Raw genomic sequence first — 23,713 nt, forward strand, 5'->3', positions numbered from 1 at the left:
AAATAGAAGTCTCCACAGATTGTCCTCCCAACAGGAAAACAAAATTGGACAATTGTCTACACAAAAAAGGACCTTCATAAGAACCAAAAATCAGGTGAGCAATCACAGTACCTGGTTTTTACTTCATATCACCAAAAGAGGCACTGAGGAGTGTAGGGACAGTCTTGAATTGAATACACCCCCACCTTCCCCATCTCCTGGAAGTGGCCATGTGCTGAAGAGAGAGAATCTGTGCACTTGAGAGAGGGTGAGCATGGTGATTGTGGGACTCTGCATTGGCACTCAGTGCTGTCCTGTCACAGCAGAAAGCAACACTGAGCAGAACTCAGCCAGCTCCCATGGAGGGAACATTTAGTCAAACCCTGGTGATAGGGGAATCTCCCATCTCAGCAGTTGGAACCTGAATTCCAGCAAGCCTTGCCACTGCAGGCTAAAGAGCTCTGGAAAGGTTGTCTAGGCCACAAGGACCACAATTCCTGGATAAGGAATTGTGCGGGGCTTGAAGCCAGTGGACTTGGGGGAGCACATGACCTACTGAGACACCCAACTGGGGTGGCCAAGGGAGTACTTTCACCACGCCTCCCCTAACCCCAGGCAGCACAGCTTATAACTCCAGGACAGACTCTTTCCTTCTACTTGCGCAGAAGAGAGGGAAGAGTAAAGAAGACTTTGTCTTGCAACTTGGATACCAGCTCAGCCACAGTATGATAGGGCATTAGGCAGAGTGCTGAGGCCCCCATCTCAAGCCCTAGCTCCCAGACAACATTTCTAGACACATCCTGGGCCAGAAAGAAACTTGCTGTCTTGAAGGGAAATACCTAGTCCTGACAAGATTCACCACCTGCTAATGAAAGAACCCTTGGGCCCTGAAGTACTCCTTGGTAGCCAGGAGTACTCACCATGAACCCTGGGTGAGACTCAGAGATGTGCTGGCTTCATGTGTGACCCAGCATATTCCCAGATGTGGCTATGGGGAGAGACCCCTTCTGCTATAGAAAAAGAGAGGGAAGGGGAAAGGGGACTTTGTCTTGCAGTTTAGGTACCAGCTCAGCCACAGTGGGACAGAGCACCAAGTGGGCTCTTAGGATCATTGATTCCAGGCCTTGGCTCTTGCACAGCATTTCTTGAACTGCCCCAAGGCAGAGGGGAGCCTACTGCCTTGAAGGGAGAGTTCCAGGCCTGGCAATATTCATCACAAGCTGACTAAAGATTCCTTTGGCCTTGAGTGAACGTTAGCAGTAGCCAGACAGTATTCCTCATGGGCCTGGAGTGGTGGTGGCCATATGAGAGAGACTCTTATGCTTGTGGAAAAGTGGGGGGGAAGAATAGGAAGAACTTTTTTCTTGTGGCTTGGGTGCCAGCTCAGCTGCAGTAGAATAGAGCACCAGGTAGATGTGTCAGGAGTCCTGACTTTCTGATGACATCTCTGTACACTCCTAGGCTTCAGGGGAACTCACTGCCATGAAGGAAAGGACACAGGCTTGGCTGGCTTCCACACCCACTGTAGAGCCCTGGGGCTTTGAGCGAACATAGCTGGTAGCAAGGCAGTGGTTACTATAGGCCTTTGATGGGACCCAGTGCTGTGCTGGCTTCAGGTATGACCCAGTGCAGTCCCAGTGGTGGTGGTCACAGGGGTTCTTGTGTCACTCCTTCCACAGCTTCAGGCAGCTCAGCACAGAGCAAAAGAATTTGTTTGGGAGGAAGTAAGAGAAGAGAACAAGAGTCTCTGCCTGGTAATCAAGATAATTCTTCTGGGCTATATCTAGGACCACCAAGGTGGTGCCTCTGCATTAGGAACCCCCTAATGCAGATATGACTGCAGTGACCAAAAACTTAGACCACAACACCAAAGTCACTTCGAATACCTGGAAAGTCTTGCCAAGAAGAAGAGGTGCAAACAACCTAGATGGCAAAGACTACAATAAATACCTACTCTTCAATGTGCAGACACTGAAGAACATCCATAAGCATCAGTACTGAAGAACATCATAAGCATCCAGGAAAACATGACCTCACCAAATGAACTAAATAAGGTATCAGGGACAAATCCTGGAGAAACTGAGATAGGTGACCTTTCAGACAGATAATTCAAAACAGCTGTTTTGCAAAAACTCAAAGAATTTCAAGATAACATAAAGAGGGAGTTCTGAATCCTATTGGATAACTTTAACAAAGAGATTGAAATAATTGAAAAAATTCAAGCAGAAATTCTGGAGTTGAAAAATGCAATTGACATACTTAAGAATGCATTACAGTCTCTAAGCAACAGAACAGATCAAGCAGAAGAAAGAATTAGTGAGCTTGAAGGCAGGCTATTTGAAAATAAGAAGAGGAGACAAAAGAAGAAAGGATGAAAAACAATAAAGCATGTCTACAGGATCTAGCAAATAGCCTCAAAAGGGCAAATCTAGGAGTTATTGGCCTTAAAGGGTAAGTAGAGAAAGAGGTAAGAGTAGAAAGTTTCTTCAAAGGGATGATAACACAGAACTCCTCAAACTTAGAGAAAGATACCAATATATAAGTATAAGAAGGTTATAGAACACCAAGCAGTTTTAACCCAAAGAAGACTACCTCAAGGCATTTAATAAACTCCCAAATGTCAAGGATAAAGAAAGGATCCTAAAAGCAGCCCAAGAAAAGAAACAACATGCAATCGAGCTCCAATACATCTGGAAGTAGACTTTTCAGTGGAAACCTTACAGGAAAAGAGAGGGTGGCATGACATATTTAAAGTTCTGGAAGAAATAAGCTTTTATCCTAGAATACCATACTCAGTGAAAATATCATTCAAATATGAAGGAGAAATAAAGACTTTTCTAGACAAACAAAAGCTGAGGGATTTCATCGACCTGTCCTACAAGAAATCCTACATGGAGTATTTCAATCAGAAAGAAAAGGACATTAATGAGTAATAAGAAATCATCTTAAGGTACAAAACTCACTGGTAATAGTACACAGAAAAACACAGAATAGTATAACACTGTAACTGTGGTGTGTAAACTATTCTTGTTCTAAGTAGAAAGACTAAACAATGAACCAACCAAAAATAATAACTACAACTTTTCAAGACATAGTCAAGACAGTACAATAAGATATAAATAGAAACAACAAAAAGTTGAAAAGTGAGAGAACAAAGTTAAGGTATAGTCTTCTTTAAAATTTTTTGATAAGGAGCCTTACTCTGTCTCCCAGGTTGGAGTGCAGTGGTATGATCTTGGCTCACTGCAAACTCCGCCTCCTGGGTTCAAGTGATACTTGTACCTCTGCTTTCCAAGTAGCTGAGATTACAGGTATGTGCACCATTCCTGGCTAATTTTTCTATTTCTTTAAGTAGAGATGGGTTTCATCATGTTGGCCAGGCTGGTCATGAACTCCTGGCCTCAAGTGATCCACCTGCCTCAGCCTCTTGACATCCTGGGATTATAGGTGTGAGCCACAGCACCCTGCCTAAAGTGTAGCCTTTATTAGTTTTCTCTTTGTTTGGTTGATAGTTTGTTTGTTTATGCATTCAGTACCAAGTTATCATCAGTTTAAAATAATAGGTTATGAGATATTATTTGCAAGCCGCATGGTAACCTCAAATCAAAAAATATACAATGAAAACAAAAAAGCTAGAAATTAAAATAGACAACCAGAGAAAACCACCTTCATTAAAAGGAAGTCAGGAAGATAAGAAAAAGGGAAGAGAAGACCCTAAGACAATCAGAAAACAAATAACAAAATGGCAGGAGTAAATCCTTACTTAGCAATAATAACACTGAATGTAACTGGACTAAACTCTCCAATCAAAAGACATAGTATGGTTAAATGGATATAAGAAGAAGACACAATGGTGTTTTGCCTACTAGAAACACACCTCACCTATGAAGAGACACACAGACTGAAAATAAAGAGCTGGAAAAAGATACTCCATGCAAATGGAAACAAAAAAGAGAAAAGCAGCTATATTTATATCACATACAATAGATTTCAACACAAAAACTATAAATATAGACAAGGAAGGTCATTATGCAATGATAAAGGAATCAATTCAGCAAAAGGCTATAATGTTTGTAAATATATATGCACCCACCACTGGAGGACCCAGATATACAAGGAAAATATTATTAGACCTAAAGAGAGATTGACCCCAATACAATAATAGCTGAAGACTTCAACACTCTACTTTCAGCATTGGATAGATCATCCAGACAGACAATCAACAAAGAAATATTGGACTTAATAGGCACCATAGACCAAATGGACACAATAGGTATTTACAGAACATTTCATCCAATGAAATGGATGGAGAATACGCATTCTTTTCCTCAGCACATGGATCATTCTCAAGGACAGACCATATGTTAGGCTGCAAAACAAGTCTTGACAAAATATTGACAATAATTAAAATTATATAAAGTATCTTCTCTGACTGCAAAGGAATAAAACTAGAAATCAATAACAAAAAGTATTTTGGAAATTCTACAAACACATGAAAATTAAACAATATGCTCCTGAATGACCAGTGATTCAATGGAAAAATTTAAAAGAAAATTTAAACATTTCTTGAAACAAACGATAATGGAAAGACAAAATACCAAATCCTATGGGATTTAGCAAAAGCAGTACAAAGAGTAAAGTTTATAGCTGTAAGTGCCTACATCAAAAAAGTAGAAAAATGTCAAATAAACAATCTAACAATGCATCTTAAAGAATTAAAAAAGCAAGAGCAAAACAAACCCAGAATTGGTAGAGGAAAAGAAATAACAAAGATCAGAACAGAAATAAATGAAACTTAAATGAAGAAAATAATACAAAGATCAATGAAACAAAAAATTGGCTTCTTGATCTTTTCAAGAAACAAAATCAACAAACCTTTAGCCAGACTCAGAAGAAAAGGGAGAAGACCTAAATAAATAAAATCAGAGGTGAAAAAGAAGGCATTCCGACAGATACTACAAAAATTTAAAGGATCATTAGTGGCTACTATGAACAATTACACACCAATAAATTAGAAAACGTAGAATAAATGGATAAATTCATAGACACATATAACCTACCAAGATTAAACTATAAAGAAATCCAAAGCCTGAATAGACCAATAATACGTAATGAGATCAAAGCTGTAATAAAAAGTCTCCCAGGAGAGAAAATCCCAGGACCCGATGACTTTACTGCTGAATTTTACCAAACATTTACAGAAGAACTAACACCTATCACACTTAAACTATTCCAAAAAATAGACCAAGAGAGAATACTACCAAACTCATTCTACCAGGTCATTGTTATCTTCATACCAAAATCAGACTAGGAGACATCAAAAAAAGAGAAAAGTAAAGGCCATATCTCTGATGAACACTGATGCAAAAATCCTCAACAAAATACAAGCAAACCAATTCAACAACACATTAAAAAGATCATTCATCATGGCCAAGTGGGATTCATCCCAGGGATGCAAGGATGGTTGAAGTTCAACTTACATAAACCAATGGATGTGATACATCATGTCAACAAAATAAAGGACCATATGATTATTTCAATTCATGCTGAAAAAGCATTTGATGAAACTCAACATCCCTTCATGATAAACACCTTCAACAAACTGGGTATACAAGAAACGTACCTCAGCAAAACAGAGCAACCAGACAAGAGAAAGAAATAAAGGACATCCAAATTGGAAAGGAAGAAGTCAAATTATTCTTGTTTGCAGATGATATGATCTTATATTTGGAAAAACCTAAAGACTCCTCCAAAAAACTATTAGAACTGATAAACAAATTCAGTGAAGTTGCAGGATACAAAATAAACATACAAAACTTCATAGCATATTGCCATGCCAGCAGCAAACAATATGAAAAAGAAACAAGAAAGTAATCTCATTTACAATAGCTACAAATACAATAAAATACCTAGGAATTAACCAAAGAAGTGAAAGACTTCTGCAATGAAAACTATGAAAGATTGAGGAAAGAAATTGAGGAGGCTTCACAAAAAAGGAAAAGATATTCCATGTTCATGGATTGAAGAATCACTATTGTTAAAATGTCCATACTATCAAAAGCAACCTACAGATTCAATGCAGTCCCTACCAAAATACCAATGACGTTCTTCACAGAAATAGAGAGAAAAAATCTAAAATTTATATGAAATTATAAAAGACCCATCATAGTCAAAGCTATCCTGAGCAAAAAGAACAAAACAAAGGGAATCACATTACCTGGCTTCAAATTATACGACAGAACTATAGTAACAAAACAGCATGGTTCTGGCATAAAAACAAACACATAAACCAATGAAACAGAATAGAGAATCCAGAAACAAATCCAGACGTCTACAGTGAACTCATTTTTCACAAAGGTGCCAAGAACATACACTGGAGAAAGAACAGTCTCTTCGATAAATGGTGCTGGAAAAACTGTATATCCATGTGCAAAAGAATAAAACCAGACCCCTACCTCTCACCACATACAAAAATTAAATCAAAATGGATTAAAGATTTAAACTTAAGACCTCAAACTATAAAACTACTAAAAGAAAACATTGGGGAAACGCTCTAGGAAATTGGAGTGGGAGTAGATTTCTTGAGTAGTGCCCCACAATCACAGGCAACCAAAGCAAAAATAGAAAAATGAGATCATATCAAGTTAAAAAGCTTCTGCATTGCAAAGGAAAGAATCAGAAAAGTGAAGCGACAACCCACTGAAGGGAGAAAATACTTGCAAACTATCTATCTGACAAGGGATTAATAACCAGAATGTATAAGAAGCTCAAATAACTCTTTGGAAGAAAATCTAATAATCCGATTAAAAAATGGGCAAAACACCCAAATAGACATCTCTCAAAAGAAGACATACAAATGGCAAACAGGTATAAGAAAAGGTGCTCAACATCATTGATTATCAGAGAAATGCAAATCAAAAAACTACAGTGAGATATCATTTCACCTCATTTAAAATGGCTTATATCCAAAAGACAGGGAAAAAAATGCTAGTGAGGATGTTGAGAAAGGGGAATCCTTATATGCTGTTGGTAGGAATGTAAATTAGCTCAACCACTATAAATAAATAACAGTGTGAAGTTTCCTCAAAAACCTAAAAGTAGAATTATCATATGATCCAGCAATTGCACTGTTAGGTTATATACTTAAAAGAGAGAAAATCAGTATATTGAAGATATCTGCACTTCTATGTTTATTGCAGCACTGTTCACAACAGCCAAGATTTGGAAGCAACCTAAGTGTCCATCAGCAGTTGAATGGATAAAGAAAATGTGGTACATATACACAATAAAGCAGCATCCAGCCATAAAAAAAAATGAGACCCAGTCATCTGCAACAACATGGATGGAACTGGAGGTCATTATGTTAAGTGAAATAAGCCAGGCACTGACAGAAAAACTTCACATGTTCTCACTTATTTGTGGGGGCTAAAAATTACAATAATTGAACTCATAGAAATAGAGAGAAGGATGGTTACGAGAAGCTGGGAAGGGTAGTGGGAGGTTAGAGGGGAAGTGGGAATGGTTAATGGGTACAAAAATATAGTTGGACAGAATGAATAAGGTCTAGTATTTGATAGCACAACAGGGTTCCTACCGTCAACAATAATTTATTGTACATGTAAAATTAGCTAAGAGTATAACTGGATTGTTTGCAACACAAAGGAAGTATACAAGCTTGAGATGGATTTGGCCTGATGTGATTATTACACATTGCATGCCTGTATCAAAATATTTCATGTACCCCATAAATATATATACCTACTACATACCTGCATAAATTAAAAATTAAAATTTTTTGAAATGTAAAAAAACAAATTTTCTATAATAAAAAAATGAAAGCTTCTTGTAAATTTTCCAGTGCTATAAATCACAAATACCCAAACCTGTTCCTGCTTTCAGAAACAGAACAAAATAACCCTCTGATTCTTCAGGGTTCTTCAAGCTATTGCCACTTTCCTTTCTTTCCCTTCATAGGAAAAGCTTGTGAAAAATAAACTGATGTCTTTGTTTGATTTCAGGGACTGATTTCACTTTTTCACTCTGCATTTCACTATATTCTGTTTTTTAAAATAAATCTCTATGGAATTAGTCCACTCCCAAAAATCCCAATTCCCTCCCAGGTTGTTCCATTTAGCTATGAAGAATTCCTATAAGAAGCCACAGCTGACTCCAGAATTCACATTAGAAAGCCTGGGCTGCTGGTATCTATTCTTGGCCCCAATCCTGAACAACTTCAACAGAGCAAACTTACTCCTCAGAACTTCCTCTCTAGACTCTCCAAGCACCTTATTTTGCTTTTAGTGCCGTTCGTTTATTGTCTTATCCTCTATATTTAACACATGGACTTGTTATTTCAGACATGCCTTCCTTTCTCCCATGTTCATACCTCCCGATACCAAGATGGCATCCCCAGAACACCTCAGGTAATGCTCTTCCCAACTCAACCAAGCCCAGGGACTCAGTGAGCTGTAGCCCCACTCCCAGCAGGTGGCAGCCCACTACCTCACTTACTTCTGCTTTTGGGACAGGCCCCCAAATGAACCAGTAGCCATTTTTCCGTCTCTATCTTACCTAGCCCCTGCTCTATATTAAATATGGTTGACCGCCCCGTTTCTTAAATGTGCCACTTTCTTGTTTCTCTAACACCATTCTCCTGGGAATTGTCACTACCACCCTAGCCCTCCATCTCAATCTCCTTTTTAGATACATTATTTCATCAACTCCTGTAAAATACTGTTGTTACTTTAGATTTTCTTCTCAGCCCTCCCTCTTCCTTCACCCTTGGCTGCACATTGGAATCGCATGGGAGCTTCTACAAATAAACAATGTGTGATCTACCTTCAACGATTACCATTTAACTGGATGCGGGAAAGGGGTGGATGTCCAGGGTCGAATTTTTTTTTTTCTCTGAGACGCAGTTTCGCTCTTGTTGCCCAGGCTGGAGTGCAATGGCGTGATCTTGGCTCACCGCAACCTCTGCCTCCCAGGTTCAAGCGATTCTCCTGGATTACAGGCAAGCGTCAACATGCCCGGCTAATTATTTGGATTTTTAGTAGAGATGGGGTTTCTCCATGTTGGTCAGGCTGGGCTCAAACTCCTGACCTCTGGTGATCCACCCACCCCGGCCTCCCAAAATGCTGGGATTACAGGCGTGAACCACTGCGCCCGGCCGGTATTAGTAACTTTTTAAAGCTCCCCTTGTATTTCAATGTGTAGTCCTGGTTGAGAACCTCAGGTTTAAACAATACCCAGGCCTCACTGAGGCTGTCTTGGAAACACATGAGAAGCACATTCCTCCTTGTCATCCCTCACTGCTGTGGCTTTCTTCAGGCCTGCGTCATTATCACGTAAATCACCACAGTATCCTCCTAACTCATCTCTCTCCTCCAGGGTACACTCCACACAGCTTCCAAAGTGAACTTTCTACAATGTCAAGGTTGATTTTGATAATTTAAAGGCCATCAATGTCTCTCTCTTCCAAGTTATCACTGGAAAGCACATGAGGCTCTGTGCACGCTGCTCTCCAGCTATTCCAGATGAGACGGTTGGTTGTGGGGTCAACTCACCACACCCTCTGGAGGCCCCAAGCTTTGTGCATGGCATTTCCACTGCCTGGCACAACTGTCTTCCCGACCCTTCCCTCTTACCCTATGAGTTTTTTTTTTTCTTTCTTCATTTGTGCATATATATGCCTTTTGTTATCTTAGAAGTAATGGTTAAATGATATCAATAAACATTTGGGGAATACCCACTAGGAGAAAACATCCTCTAGCTCTGCTATCCACAGGGTCTGGCTGCACTTTCATATTCATATCTTAGACTTATAACTACTGGTAATCACGATGGCAAAATGCTTTAGAGATTACAAAGTGCTCATTTGATCATCAAAACCACCTTTTAAGAGACTAAATGAATAGATGTTCAAGGTCCCTTAAAATTGAATATTGTGTATAATATATCAAATATATAGTCAATATATAATAGGAAGTATATTGGGGAAGGAGAAAAACTGTGAGGGGTATCCTCAGGAATATTAATGAGTGTCCTTCAATAGTTACAGCTGTATGAAGCAGAGTTACAGTTTTAAACAGTACAGCTGATATGCACACGAAATTAGTTGATTTCTTGATGCTTGATCTAATATTTTTATGAGCCCCACTCAGTATTTTGTTTATCAAAGGCAGAATATCCTCTCTTTGTACTCCTGCTATAATAATCCTAATGCTATCTGCAGCAAATGGATGTGTTTTTCAGAATAGGCGGAAGGTCTTATCCACAGATAGGCAACAGAAGAGTATTAATATAGTTCCAAAATATTAACCCTTTACATTTATAAACAAAGCGCAACAGTTCAGAACAGAGTTATGCAAAATCATCATAAAAAATCATAAGTGGCTTCCAGGGCTAAGCCTTGACAGCGGTGTTAAAACACCAACAGGGAATGTGTAAATCAAAAGGAAATTGGTGAGTAATGGAAGCCCAGACAGTCAATGAAGGCATCATAAAATCTGACTTGGCAGGGCTGGGTAAGCTCTGCCTGAGGAAAGAGTAATGTAAGCTGATGACACTCAACACTTGAATGACATCCTACTCCTAATTGTTGAGGGCTAGCAAGTAACTTTCTGTTTACAACTTGGCTTATTGTGTCTTTTATTCCTAGAAAGAGAAAACTGGTCATTCCAATATGACTACTCTAATCCACATAACAATCACAGCTCGCCAAATAAATAACAAAACTGTCATGGTGTATATATCAGTCTCTTTCATATTGGTGAATAAATTCCCATTCCTGGGGAAAGGAACTCCTTGGTGAGTTAATCAAATGAGGTCTTGTGCCTGTATGGCTGAGGGCCGGATGTGGGACTTGGGTGAATTTGCAAAGATAAAAACTGCTTTGTGAAGTACGTACCTTCTTCTGAGAATAAGACGTTTCTCTATCTTTCTTCTCCAGAGCTAACTTGGAGTCATAAGTCAAGTGATTAAATTCCATACCATTTTAGATGCCTAGTTAGATAATGCTCATTCCAATGAATTTATAATAAAATATGAGACAGTCTCTAAATAACAAAATAGCAATGACAGATAACATGTGCTTCCCTCTTTCATTATCATAGGAATTCATATGTGGAAACATTCATACATTCCAAAGCTGAGAATAACACTGTGTTTATGGAGAAATTCATCGCCTTGGAAAGTATCATTCTTATCTGGTTTGAAGACAAAATAAGACATACTGTAGGCCCCTAAAAACCACCAGTTCATTGTTGTAATATAATTGTTATGTAACAACTGGTTGCTCTGGTGAGAATTTATACCCAACTAACTTTATAAAATTCATAGATTTGGGACAGGAAGATAACAAAAATAACAACCAAAGAAAGCAATGACTAGTATCCTCTTAAAGCTTAATCTTTACAGTATCCCTGTGAGGAAGTCATCAAGGAGAATATGCCTAGTAGAGCCATCACAGAGGCCGACCCACTCAACTACACTAACTGGTGTCACGAGTTTCACACTCTAACACACATGTGCCCAGCCTTACCAAGAGTGGAGCCTGAATTCAACAGATCAACTGCCAAAGGGCTGGAAGAAGTGTTTTTCCTTCAAAACATCAAGATCTAATTTATGTATTGTACAATAGTAAATACATTTTACTAGTGAGAGTCCTCCCATGTGTCATCAGGTTTTAATTTTATTTCATTTTCAAAGTCTGAGTATTTACTTTTAATCGGGGTATCAATATTATTCATAATTTCAATTTCTCCTCTCCTGGCAATTCAGTGAAATGCATGAAGTTGTGAATAGTCCACATCATGGACTATGGTTGCTGATTCATTCTTATCATGACAACCAAAGCACCGGAAATGAAACCGAAGAAATAAAAGCTGGTTTCTAGGAGATTCGTTTAAATTGTTTAGTTGAGTTAAACATCGTGGGCAACCAAGTGGTTTATCCCTAACTTTTAAAGAGATTCAGAACAGTTACGTTTTCTCTAATCTGGCTTGGAAATGCCAGGGGGTGGAGGGGTAGTCAGGAGGGGTGGCATTCACAGTAAAGAGTGGGGAGTCACTTGGTTAACTTTTCTTGTCACACTGCTGTGGGGCCAGCCTGTGTCTTACCAGAAATTCTGAGTGCCTCTTCCTATGATTAAGTGAACATTTCATGACTGACTCTTAAAGAAATTTTACCAACCAAAAGGCTGATTTCAAAATAGAAACTATACATTATTTTAAACAATTGAGGTGTTAAGTTTAATAATGTTAATAGATGAATGCAATGTTAATCAAAAGCTGAACCTGTGGGCTTTCCAACAAAGAAATGTTAAATAACAATACACTGGAGTTATTTGTTTTAACTTTTAACTTTTTGTTTTCTTAAAAGAATAAGAAAATGTTAAAAACAGTTTGGAGTGATGAAAATGTATGATAATACCAAAAATAATTCACTCAGGATGCCAAGTGGTGCTTACTCACAGATCAAATGTGTGAGTGGCCCACAGAAAACTTAAGCTTCCGATAGGCATCTATTTTTCATTTGAAAATAAAGGTTAAAATCGCAGGCATATTTGGGGAGAAAATAATGCTGGCAGCTATAAAATGTTATTAAATAATTTATATCAAGGCTATTCTAACACTGGTAGGTGGATTTACAATCTTTTAAAACCACTAGAATTTGGGAATTTGAAAGCAAAAAATGAACAAACGAGGAAAAATAATCTTCCGGTGTCTAAAACATGATCTGGCAGTTTGTAATGAGTTCATTTTCCAAGCAAAGCATCAGCCAGCTTGAAAAGTCAATCAATATTTTATGATGTTGTCATTATTTTTCACAGGGGCCCAAGAAACCCTGCTGACCCAGGTGTAGATTAATTACATCTAGTCAGCTTCAACGGCCTCCTTAACTATCATCCTTTCCTTTTGCCTTTCTCTTTCCTGTTACACCTGCAACTTTTAGTTCACCTCTCAATTTAGACTTATGCCCTTCACACGTTATATTTGCTCTTCAAAGAGAGGTCCCAACCTATTGCTTCAGTTGTCTTGACATGTACACCTACCTAGATATTTATGGATACCACATGCTTATATTATTTCCAGAAGTATTTCTAGCCTTTTTTATGTGTAATATTTAATAAAGGAATTTTCAGAGTAAGTTCTATTAAAAAGATAAAAGCTAAATTTAATTAAGTAATTCCAAACATAAGGGAACTAAGAACAACTCTGACAAGAGGTCAAGAAAACACAGTAAGAATATCACATTGAAGGCTCCCCATCCATTCATTCATTAGCTTTTCTAACTGAAGCTTTAATGGGAGGGCCCTCCTTTAGAGGTCAGAAGGAATTTGGTCCTCACCGTCTTCTGCCCTGTCATTTCATCTCAGACCAGGTTCCACTTAACCATGTTTATTCCAATATCAAGAATAGGCATTGAACTAAAAAATGTATAACTGAATGCACAATGGCACTCTTATAGTATAATCTGTACTCTTAAGCATTTTGTCAAAACAGCTACAATATATGAAAAACTTGAAGGGACACTCACCTGCCTCACAATTTTCAGTCACGAGCCCTTTGTACAGATGGTGGCTGAAGGAAATCTTTACATCTTCTCCTTCCATGTGAATGACCAACAGACCTGTGGTTGTCCTGGCTGGAATGCCCTGGTCTGTAACTTTTAACTGCAGCCAGATAGGGAAATATTCTGAAGACGGATTTTGCTGAAATTGAATTTCTCCTGTATATTTATCAATAGAAAACATTGACTGGGTCTCTGCAAAACTAAAAACCACAGTTCCATTGGGCCCTAAGTCTGGGTCATCAGCTCTCACAATGACGGTTGTCTGGTTTGTAGGTGACTGGGGGGAAAGAAACACATCAAAAGGGTTCTGTTCCAAAACTGGATCATTGTCATTAACATCAGTGACATACACTTTTATAATTACGGTGGTGCTTCGTGAGTCCTGAATGCTACAGTCTCTGGCCACAGCACTAAATGTGTGCTGAGATCTGGCTTCACGGTTGAGGGTGTTGCTGGTTCTCAATGTGCCTGACATAGGATCAATGGTGAATGCACCAGAAGCCTCATCAGTCAGAAAATACTCAGTTTGCCCATTCAGGCCTTCGTCCTTGTCCACAGCTGAAAGCACAAGAACCACTGTTCCCACTTCAGCGTCTTCTCTCACAGAGGACTGGTAATAAAGTGTGGGAAAAGAAGGACTGTGGTCATTGGCATCCAAAACTCTAACTTGCAGGTGTATTACAGAGCTCCTAGGTGGATCTCCCAGGTCAGAGCACAGAATGGCAAGGGTAAAATTGCTGACTTGCTCCCGGTCCAAAGCACGAGTGGTTGAGAGTTCTCCTGACATCTCATTTATAGCAAAGTACTCATCGGTATTTCCGTCTATCAAAGAAAACAATTCCAAATTCATTTGAATTGAAAAAGTAGCAGCTCTTTGCTAGCACTATCTATGGTATTCATTTATACATTCATTAAAAAATATATTTATTCCCGATTATATTGTATCCTAGCACTTTTGTAAGTATTGGAGATAGAACAGTAAACATGATAAAGGCTCTGCCCTCATGAAACTTCTGTTCTATTGAGGGGATAAACAGAATCATATGATTCAATGCCTATCTTTAATCAGTCAATAATTAGAACACTTGCTTTCACTGATTTGCAGCCATATGATTTTTTGTGTGCATCTACAATTTTAATTTTAATATATTTTTCCTCATAAGAGGATGAAGATATATGTTTTATTTAACACAAAACAATAGGGGTTGAGGATAAAAAACAGAATATAATGTCCTTTTTAAAGATATCTATCAGAAATGAACAGATTTGATTTGTAGTTATTTTCTATTACCCACTACAGATTTCATGCCTGTTATACTATTGCAGTAAGGTTTCTCTTCTACATGTCCACAGCATTTTGTACATGAATCATGACACTTTGGTTAGCGTTAGCTGGACACTTGCCTATTTCTTCCAAAACATAAATAAGGACAATGTTCTATTCATCTATTCCTTAAAAAAATCTGCCCTTTATTATATTCCATCGTATCAAGTAGAATAAAACTTAAAATTGAACACAAGGACAAAAAGCTTTCAAAGACATTTTTAAATGACCCTGAAAATTAGTGAGTAAAAATGTGGTTCAAATACCTGCCAGCCATATTATTGGATGAAGAGCAGCCCCAATAGTGTGGGAACTTACTAGAGTCTGCATATCAGAGGCATATGAGGACCAAGTGGTATGGCATTTAGAGGAAACAACAGCAATAGGTAGTTTTAGGGAGGAGGAGAGGGCCCTGCATTTGTATTCATGAGGCACAGTTAATTTACACCAAAAGTAGAGATGATTGGACAAACCCACATTTCTGTAGTATTTGTGGTTGATAAAGTGATTCAGTCATTCAGCAAACATTTGATGAGCACCTACTATGTGCCAGGTTTCTGCTTGAGATCACAGATATGAAGGGAGTAAGACATGACCTAGCTCCAAGAGTTCACAGTCTAAAAGGAAAGGCTGGCCAATACTCGGATATTAAAGTACCGTGTGAAAATCATATGTACAGAGTGCTAAATGAGTACATCTAGATAGTGCTAGCCAAGGGGTGCTGTTTCTCTGAGAAGTATGGAGAAAGGGCACATAGTCCTATGTTAGTATGGCCCAGAAATGCTTATTGGAAAAAGTGACATCAAATCTCACTCCTAAAGTGGAGGAAGCCATACTAGAAGTTTTGGATAGAGTGTTCTATGCAAAGGAAAGAGCCTGTGAGAAGTTCTACAAATATAAGAATTAACAGGCTGCAAATGTTTGGATGTGACTAGTACACAGGGTTCCTGGGTGTTTGTATGTGCCGAGTAGGAAAAGGGCTGGCAGTAGTGGCAGAGGAAAGACATGAATTTGGGAGGTAAGCAGGAGGTCAAATTGTGAAGGGCTCTGTGTATACTGCTGAAGATTCTATAGTTTCTCCTGAAATCCATGAGGAAGCCCCCTGAAGGATTTTGGACAAGAAAGTGTCATGAATCAAATTTCTATTTTACGAATAGTATTGAGGCAGCATGTGAAAGTTTGTTTAGAAAATAGGATGGTTCCTGTAATCCCAGAAATTTTGGAGACCAAGGCAGGAGGATCGCTTGAGTCCAGGAATTTGAGTCCAGCCTGGGTAACATAGTGAGACCTCATCTCTACAAAAAAAAAAAAAAAAATGTTTTTAAGTTATTCAGGCATGGTGGCATGTGCCTGTATTCCCCGCTACTCAGAAGGCTGGGGTGGGAGAATTGCTTGAGCCTGGCAGGGGGTAGAGGCTGCAGTGAGCTGTGATTCTGTTGCTGCAGAGAGCTGTGAATGCACCACTGCACAGCTTTGGTGACAGAGCAAGAGCCTGTCTTTAAAAAAAAAAAAGAAAAGAAAACGAAAATGGGAAGTAGTCATAGTAATCTACTTGTGCAACAAGGAGTATCTGAAACAATATGTGCGTGCAGGAAGTGAACACATTGCAAAGATACTAAGGAGAAAAAATAAGAAGTTATGGAGAAAGGATTCATGATCCGGCTTAGGCGAATAAGTGAAGGGTGTTTCGACCAGTCAATCTTTAAAACGAGGGCTGAGTACAGCTGGGTTACTTGAAGTTTTCTAAGGAATTCACTTGGAAACATGTAGTTTTGTGGTAATCTCCAGAAGTTCAATTTAAATATCCTTATTCCTAAAATTGCTCTACCTGAGAGCGCACCTGGGATCATGGAATTTATCTTTCCCATTCACCTTTATAAGCACTCTTCTTGCAAATTAAAAAAGAAAGTCTCCCTCTCACCCAAATAAATGGCTGCCAAATAAAGTGGTCATTCCCAATGTTGAAAGTTCAATGTCAAAACAGTGACTGACTTTAATGCCTAGGAAAAATATCCTTTTGCAGTGGGAGAAGGTCTCTGCTATTAACCAAATTATAGGGCCTATTCAAGTTTTCAAGTGGTAGATAAATAAAAAAATAAAGACTATTCATTAACTTTTTGGCATATAACTCAGAAGGCATACAAGTACTAAATTAAATTCTGTAACAATACTTCCATTTTTAAAAAGGTGAGCAAGAATTTTCAGTGCTTACATCTGTAACAAAGAGAAACAGCAACAGACTTGGCACTGTGCTTTGCCTTTTGCCTTATTTTTATTTATTTATTTATATTTTTTGGACAGAGTTTTGCTCTTGTTGCCCAGGCTGGAGTGCAATGGCATGATCTCAGCTCACCGCAACCTCCGCCTACCAGGTTCAAGCGATTCTCCTGCCTCAGCCTCCCAAGTAGCTAGGTTTACAGGCATGTGCCACTGGCTAATTTTGTATTTTTAGTAGAGACGGGGTTTCTCCATGTTGGTCAGGCTGGCCTCAAACTCCAGATCTCAGTTGATCCGCCCACCTCGTCATCCCAAAGTGGTGGGATTACAGTTGTGAGCCACTGCGCCCAGCCACTTTGCCTTATTTTAGCAAACAGGAACATACATTCCCAGATGCATGAACTCACTGGAAAAAAGAAGCCCACTAATCCGATTCAGAGATGCATTTACAACACAATTTTACTTTTTATGTTATTATTTGTCAAAATTTGGAATACACTTTTGCTATTTTGATCTTACAATCATAATAATAACAATCTAATATAATTTTCAAAACTGAGATCTTATGTTCATTGGGAATTTTTAGAAATCTTAGATTTATCCATATATTTTAATTGTAGAAAAGTAAAATAAAATGATCAATACTTTAAGCATAAAAGTCTATTACATTGTGATAAAATTCTGCAAGGATGGAGAAAGGTAATATTGATTGAGGAAGTAAAAATGCAAAACATATAACTGAAAATGCTTGTTGATACATATAATTGAAAAAAACTCAAGTAAAATTCTACATTTTTATTAACTTAAAAAAATCATATTTCAAACAGTAGAGGCTGTGAGCTACGAAAATGTACAATTCACTTGGCATTCCCAGTGCCCTGCGCTCCCTGTGACTGCGCTGTGCAGGTGTCTTGGTTTGTGCAGGGTTGTTCTCATCCTTGCCAGCATCTCCTTCCCCTTTCTCCCCTTACGTACCTCATTCCCTTCTTTGCCAAGTTGCAGGGGCTGTTTTAGGCCTGGGTTCTGTTTTTAGAAGGGCAGGTTTAGCAAACAACCATGCCTATCTCCTGTGTGGCTCTTCTATCACCTTTGCTGTGTCACCTTTTTAGCCTATTTCCTGGGCATGGTGGCTTGGCAGGCAGCTTTGCCAATCCAAGGTATGCTCTCTGCTCCTGGAAAGATTTCTGAGTCCCACAGCCATCCAAGGGCTACGGAGCTCCCAGTTTCCAACCTGGCTGAGAAGGTGGCCTCAGCTTGGGCAGAACAGGTGGAGACTTTGGGACCATGAAGAGACATGCAGAGCCAAGAAACAGGAAGGTGACACAAGGGGAGGATGCCTTTCATATATATATGAAATATATATACACATATATATATGAAATATATACACACGTATATATGAAATACATACACACGTATATATATGAAATACATACACATGTATATATGAAATACACACACACGTATATATGAAATATATATACGTATATATGAAATATATATACATATATATGAAATATATGTATACGTATATATGAAATATATGTATACGTCTATATATGAAATATATATATACGTCTGTATATGAAATATATATACATATCTATGAAATATATATACATATCTATGAAATATATATACATATCTATGAAATATATATACATATATATGAATATATACACATATATGAAAAATATATACATATATATGAAATATATATACATACATATATATATACATACATATATATATATATATATATTTTTTTTTTTTTTTTTTTGAGACAAACTCTCACTCTTTTCCCCCAGGAAGGAGTGCAATGGCATGCTCTCAGCTCATTGCAACCTCTGCCTCCTGAGTTCAAGTGATTCTTCTGGCTCAGCCTCCCGAGTAGCTGGGATTACAGGTGCCTGCCACCACGCCCAGCTAATTTTTGTATTTTTAGTAGAGGCGGGGTTTCACCATATTGGTCAGGCTGGTCTCGAACTCCTGACCTCAGGTGATCCGCCCACCTTGGGCTCCCAAAGTGCTGGGATGACAGCCATAAGCCACCGTGCCTGGCCGCCTTTCATATATTTTTAAGGTATTTTTTATTCTATCGAATACTTTTAAAAGGTGATATAACAGTCTTATTTTAATGTGTCAATATTTAGGATATGCTGGGAAACACACCTTTGTTACTCTTTAAGCTTATGGGAAAAAGTTTAGTTGACAACATAAAAATATGTCTGTGTTGGTACATAAGTTTTCAAGATTATTTTAAGGGTAATTGAAGCAAATAAATAAATAAATAAAATAACTGAAGATCACTGGCAGAGACTAGCAGAAGGACCCAGACCATGATCGGGGAGGTAGAAAGGGGGTGAGGCTGATGTGTCATTTTGGACACATTGATAATGCAATGCTGTTGGATAGAGAGACTGGGTCCTTGGGACTGTTAGGAAATTGTGAAACAATTTGAAATAGGAAGAACAAGATGAGTAGGTGTCTTGGTATTGAAGAAAGAAGGGTGGGGCACAGGTGTCCAGTGTGTTTTTGCCATCAGAGTGGTCTTCCACCTTCACCACATTTGGACCACTCTGTAAATTGTTGAAAACTGATAACAATGTAAATGATTCTTGTCCACAGAAATGCAAGTAAATCTGGTGAAATGCACTGATTGTTGTCTTGCAAATACACCTTTTCTGCATTTCAGAATTCCTTATTCCCTTTGTGTGTGTATGTGCCTGTGTGTGGCTCTTGGAATTCTCCTTGAACGCATTTTAACATCTTTTTGGTTTACTTATTCATTAGTGAATTAAATAAAAGTTATTTGCAGGTACCATTTTTATATTTGTATGAGAGTTATTACTTTACTTTTAAAAACAATATCCTTTAATGGGACCTAGATCTAGGATGCAGACAGAGATGGGAGCCATTGGCATCCCAGTGGTAGGTAAAGACAGGGACTGGATGAAATGACCCAGTAAGAATCTGTCTATGAGAAAAGAAAAATTAAAAAAATTAAAACCGATCACATGAAAGCAACAAAAATAGAAAAACACTATCTTTTCCATCCTTACATCCACTAATGTTAGCATAGAAAAAAATTCACAGCAGTTTGCAAAGGCAGATTTTTAAAGAATGTGGAGAGCAGTGGTTCAAGGTGGCTGTGAGAACGAGGTAGAGAGAAAGCTCATGGCACCAGTCAGTTCTGACTGGGTGTGTATTTTGTAGAGAAAAGCAACAGGTATCAAACGCAGAGTAATCAACACAGAGTGTGTGTCAACTCAGCCAGCATCCTGGAAGAAATTTTAATTTAAAAGTACTTACCAATTTGGGAGGCTGAGGCACAAGACTTGCTTGAACCTGGGAGGTGAAATTGCAGTGAGCCATTGCGCCACTGAACTCCAGCCTGGGTGACAGAGTGAGATTCTGTCTCAAACAAACAAACAAACAAACTTACCAATTATGTGATATTCAACAGCTCTGTTATTGCCAGCATCCATATCAGAGGCTAAAACAGTATAGACAACCTCTGGTTCCTGGTTTTCCAGAATCTCAATGTCATAACTGGAAACAATAAACTCTGGTGCGTGATCGTTTTCATCTTCAACAGTGCAGAGGATTGTTGTGGTGCTGGACAATGAAGGGAATCCCCCATCTCGTACTAGTACTGACACAGAACACAAAGACAGCATGAATTGTGGCCTTAGATTCATACCTAAAATATATTGTTCTAACTAGACAAAGTCAGGCTAACCAGGTAGCACTGGCTCAATAATATTTTATTTAAAAACACCCCACCAAAATATAACATTTCACCACTTAACAAGTTTTTTTTTAATTTTATTTTTTATTTTTTTTTAGCATAATCAAAGAATCCCTTACCTCGAAGGGTGAAGATTTCTTGAATTTCTCTGTCAAGTATGGTGGTTGTCACTACCTCTCCAGTGTCAGAATTTATCTGGAATGATTCAGATGAAGCACCTGGCATGATTTCAAACTGAAGCTTGGAATTGACTCCTTAAGAAAAATATAAAGAAAAACTTAGCAATCATTTCTTTGAAATACATTTATCCACTTTCCTATTTGTTTTCCTTTGAACATGTTAGGCCATAGATGAAAATGGCAAGATTCTCAAACAGTCTTTAAATTAAGGTAAAAGAAAAACTCTTTTGGCTGTTCTTGCTAAAATAAAAGCCTCATGGGCTGAAATGCTTGATTTTCAAAAGTCTTATGAGACTTCCCCACAGTGAATGCTTAGAATTTTTTCCTTCCCATAAAAAATTTCTTATGAGTGTGCAACTCTACAACATATTCCTAATTACTCCTTCTAACACCCCTGATTGTGATTTAATGACTTAATTGTAAGCTTGCAGGGCAAATGACAATTTCTGGAGATTGACCTGCTGTTTAAAAGCCCATGCTAAGTTACAGAACTCTGTTTATTCTCAACCTCAAGAAGCGAGAACCTAGAATTGCTTATATACGTATTTCTGTTTGTTTTGTTTTCCACTTAGTGTTCAGTCTACTATCCGGAGTGAGAAATGTGGTACCACATTATTATGCATCTTGGAAATAATTCTTCCCATATTTTTGTGGTTTCATTTCTCCCCTGAGAAAAGTATCACGTCATTTCCATGTCTGGTTATGAAGATCATTCATACTACTAATTTTAATGAGTCTGTCCCATGCCATTGTAATTTATTTGCATTTTACACAAGTTCCTCTCAGTTATTTTCCTATGTTCCTTTCTTAACTGACAAGAATCTAGGTGTGCACACAGTACTGAGAATATATGATGTTATACTTTAATAAAAGATGACATGTCATTCTTTTGGCCTTAACAAAAAATCTTCAATTACAAATTTCCATCTTGCAGTCTTAAAAAGTAAATTTTCATTACATTATGATCTGGCAGATATTATATAGGACTGAGAGCTGAAAGGAGTGAAATAGAATTCTAGTTTTATTTAAGAATGAATATACATATCTTATTACTATATAACTTGAAGGAGAAATATATTTGAGATATAATCCACAGGCATTAGAATGACCCTGAGAAAAAAAAAGGCTAATAACATAGGACCAATGTATTTGATATGACATGGTCAGAGGTCACCAAAATGCTTCATTCTATTATTAGGCATTAGGCATATTATTAATGATATTACTAAAGAGTCATAGTGATTATTTCGGTAACTTAAGTATCATATAATCTATTCTATAGCCAAGACAGAATTTCTTAAAGTTCCAGGTTGTTAAAATTTGTTATTCCTATCTCTGCCTACATTATAAAAATGGGAACAATATTATCTTATATTTACTTTCCTTTACCTCAAAAAAAAGAGAGAAATATCAGGTGCCAAGCATAGTACTGTGTGCCAAAGACAGAGTGCTGAGTCAAACATGTATGACCTCTGTCTTCAAAAAGATTACATGGATCTTTTAAATGAATGAACTCATTTATATGATTTTGTTACACATTATATATACATCATTGCATATTATTTTGTATGATTTTCTTACACATTATATATACCATTGCATATTATGTATTGTATTACATATTATAGAATGCTATAATATTATACATTTTTAATTCTCGCCACTTGCCAAATCTAGAAAATGTCTTAGTTTACACATAAATTCAGATCTTTCTGCTGTCCCTTCCCATTATCCTCTAATGTGCTTCACCATCTACTCAATATTTCTCTGACTTTTTAGAAACTTCCAGATTTTATTTTTTTCTATTATTCTGTACAGGTTTTTTATTCCTAAGATAACAATACATTAACCTTCAATCCTCCTAGTATATTATTAAGGATAAATAAGATCTTTACCTATAACTGTAGTCTGCATACACGCATTTTTCATTCCCCAAACTTCATACCCTTTACAGCTTAGGAAGTAAATTAAATGTATTTTACTATGGCTTATTTGGAATTTAACTAGTGCTTTGGTTTTTCCTCCTTACACCCTTATAATCCTACAGAACAAACACAGCATCATCAAACTTGAGAATTAAGAAAATAAAAATTAAAAAGCAGTTATTTGGTCTCATTCTATCACCTCACTGAGCAAACTGGAAATTTGGATCTGAAGATATTTAGTGATATCCTTATGACACATACCCAGTAAAGGATATGTGTGTGTGTGTGCCTGTGTATATATGCCCATACCTATGTGTGTATGCATGCCAGTGTGAATACACACACACAGACGCACGCGCACGCGCACACACACACACACACACACACATCTGCCTTCTCTTAGACTTCAAGACCTGCAGTCCCATGACTTCTTAATCCTCCCGCTCTAGGATACCTCTCCTCAATTCATTTCTCTCCTTCTCCAGTCCGGCCCCATGAGCTATTCCTCTAGCAACCTTGCATAGTTTCTCAGGTTCTGGGGCTTTCTGCCAAAGATTTCCAGCAAAGCTTCAGCCTGGGATCATTCCAACCATCTCTTTACTCCATTTGAATATCCAACAGATGGCTGGGGCTACAGAAAATTTCACAACAGCATGGATTGAGAAAACCGTAGTGCCGTTGTATCTGGCAATCTTTCCAGGTGTCCATAATCACCCCTCTTCCATTCAGGTCTCCTACCCGACCACTACCTGGCTTACTCTCA

At 37.9% G+C, this 23,713-nt stretch overlaps 1 protein-coding gene across 1 annotated transcript in view; it reads right to left on the minus strand.

Annotated features, from left to right (window-relative positions):
• DCHS2 (dachsous cadherin-related 2) overlaps positions 1-23,713 on the minus strand; it is a 276,456-nt gene that overhangs the window by 58,830 nt on the left and 193,913 nt on the right. The window contains exons 11-13 of the mRNA XM_032148516.2: positions 20,966-21,100; positions 20,541-20,750; positions 13,519-14,376 (exon numbers count right to left, since the gene is read on the minus strand). Coding sequence (XP_032004407.1) covers positions 13,519-14,376; positions 20,541-20,750; positions 20,966-21,100 — 1,203 coding nt within the window. The remainder of the gene's footprint in view (positions 1-13,518; positions 14,377-20,540; positions 20,751-20,965; positions 21,101-23,713) is intronic.

This window comes from Hylobates moloch, unplaced genomic scaffold (assembly GCF_009828535.3).
Source record: "Hylobates moloch isolate HMO894 unplaced genomic scaffold, HMol_V3 SCAFFOLD_3, whole genome shotgun sequence".
NCBI classification, from domain to species: domain Eukaryota; kingdom Metazoa; phylum Chordata; class Mammalia; order Primates; family Hylobatidae; genus Hylobates; species Hylobates moloch.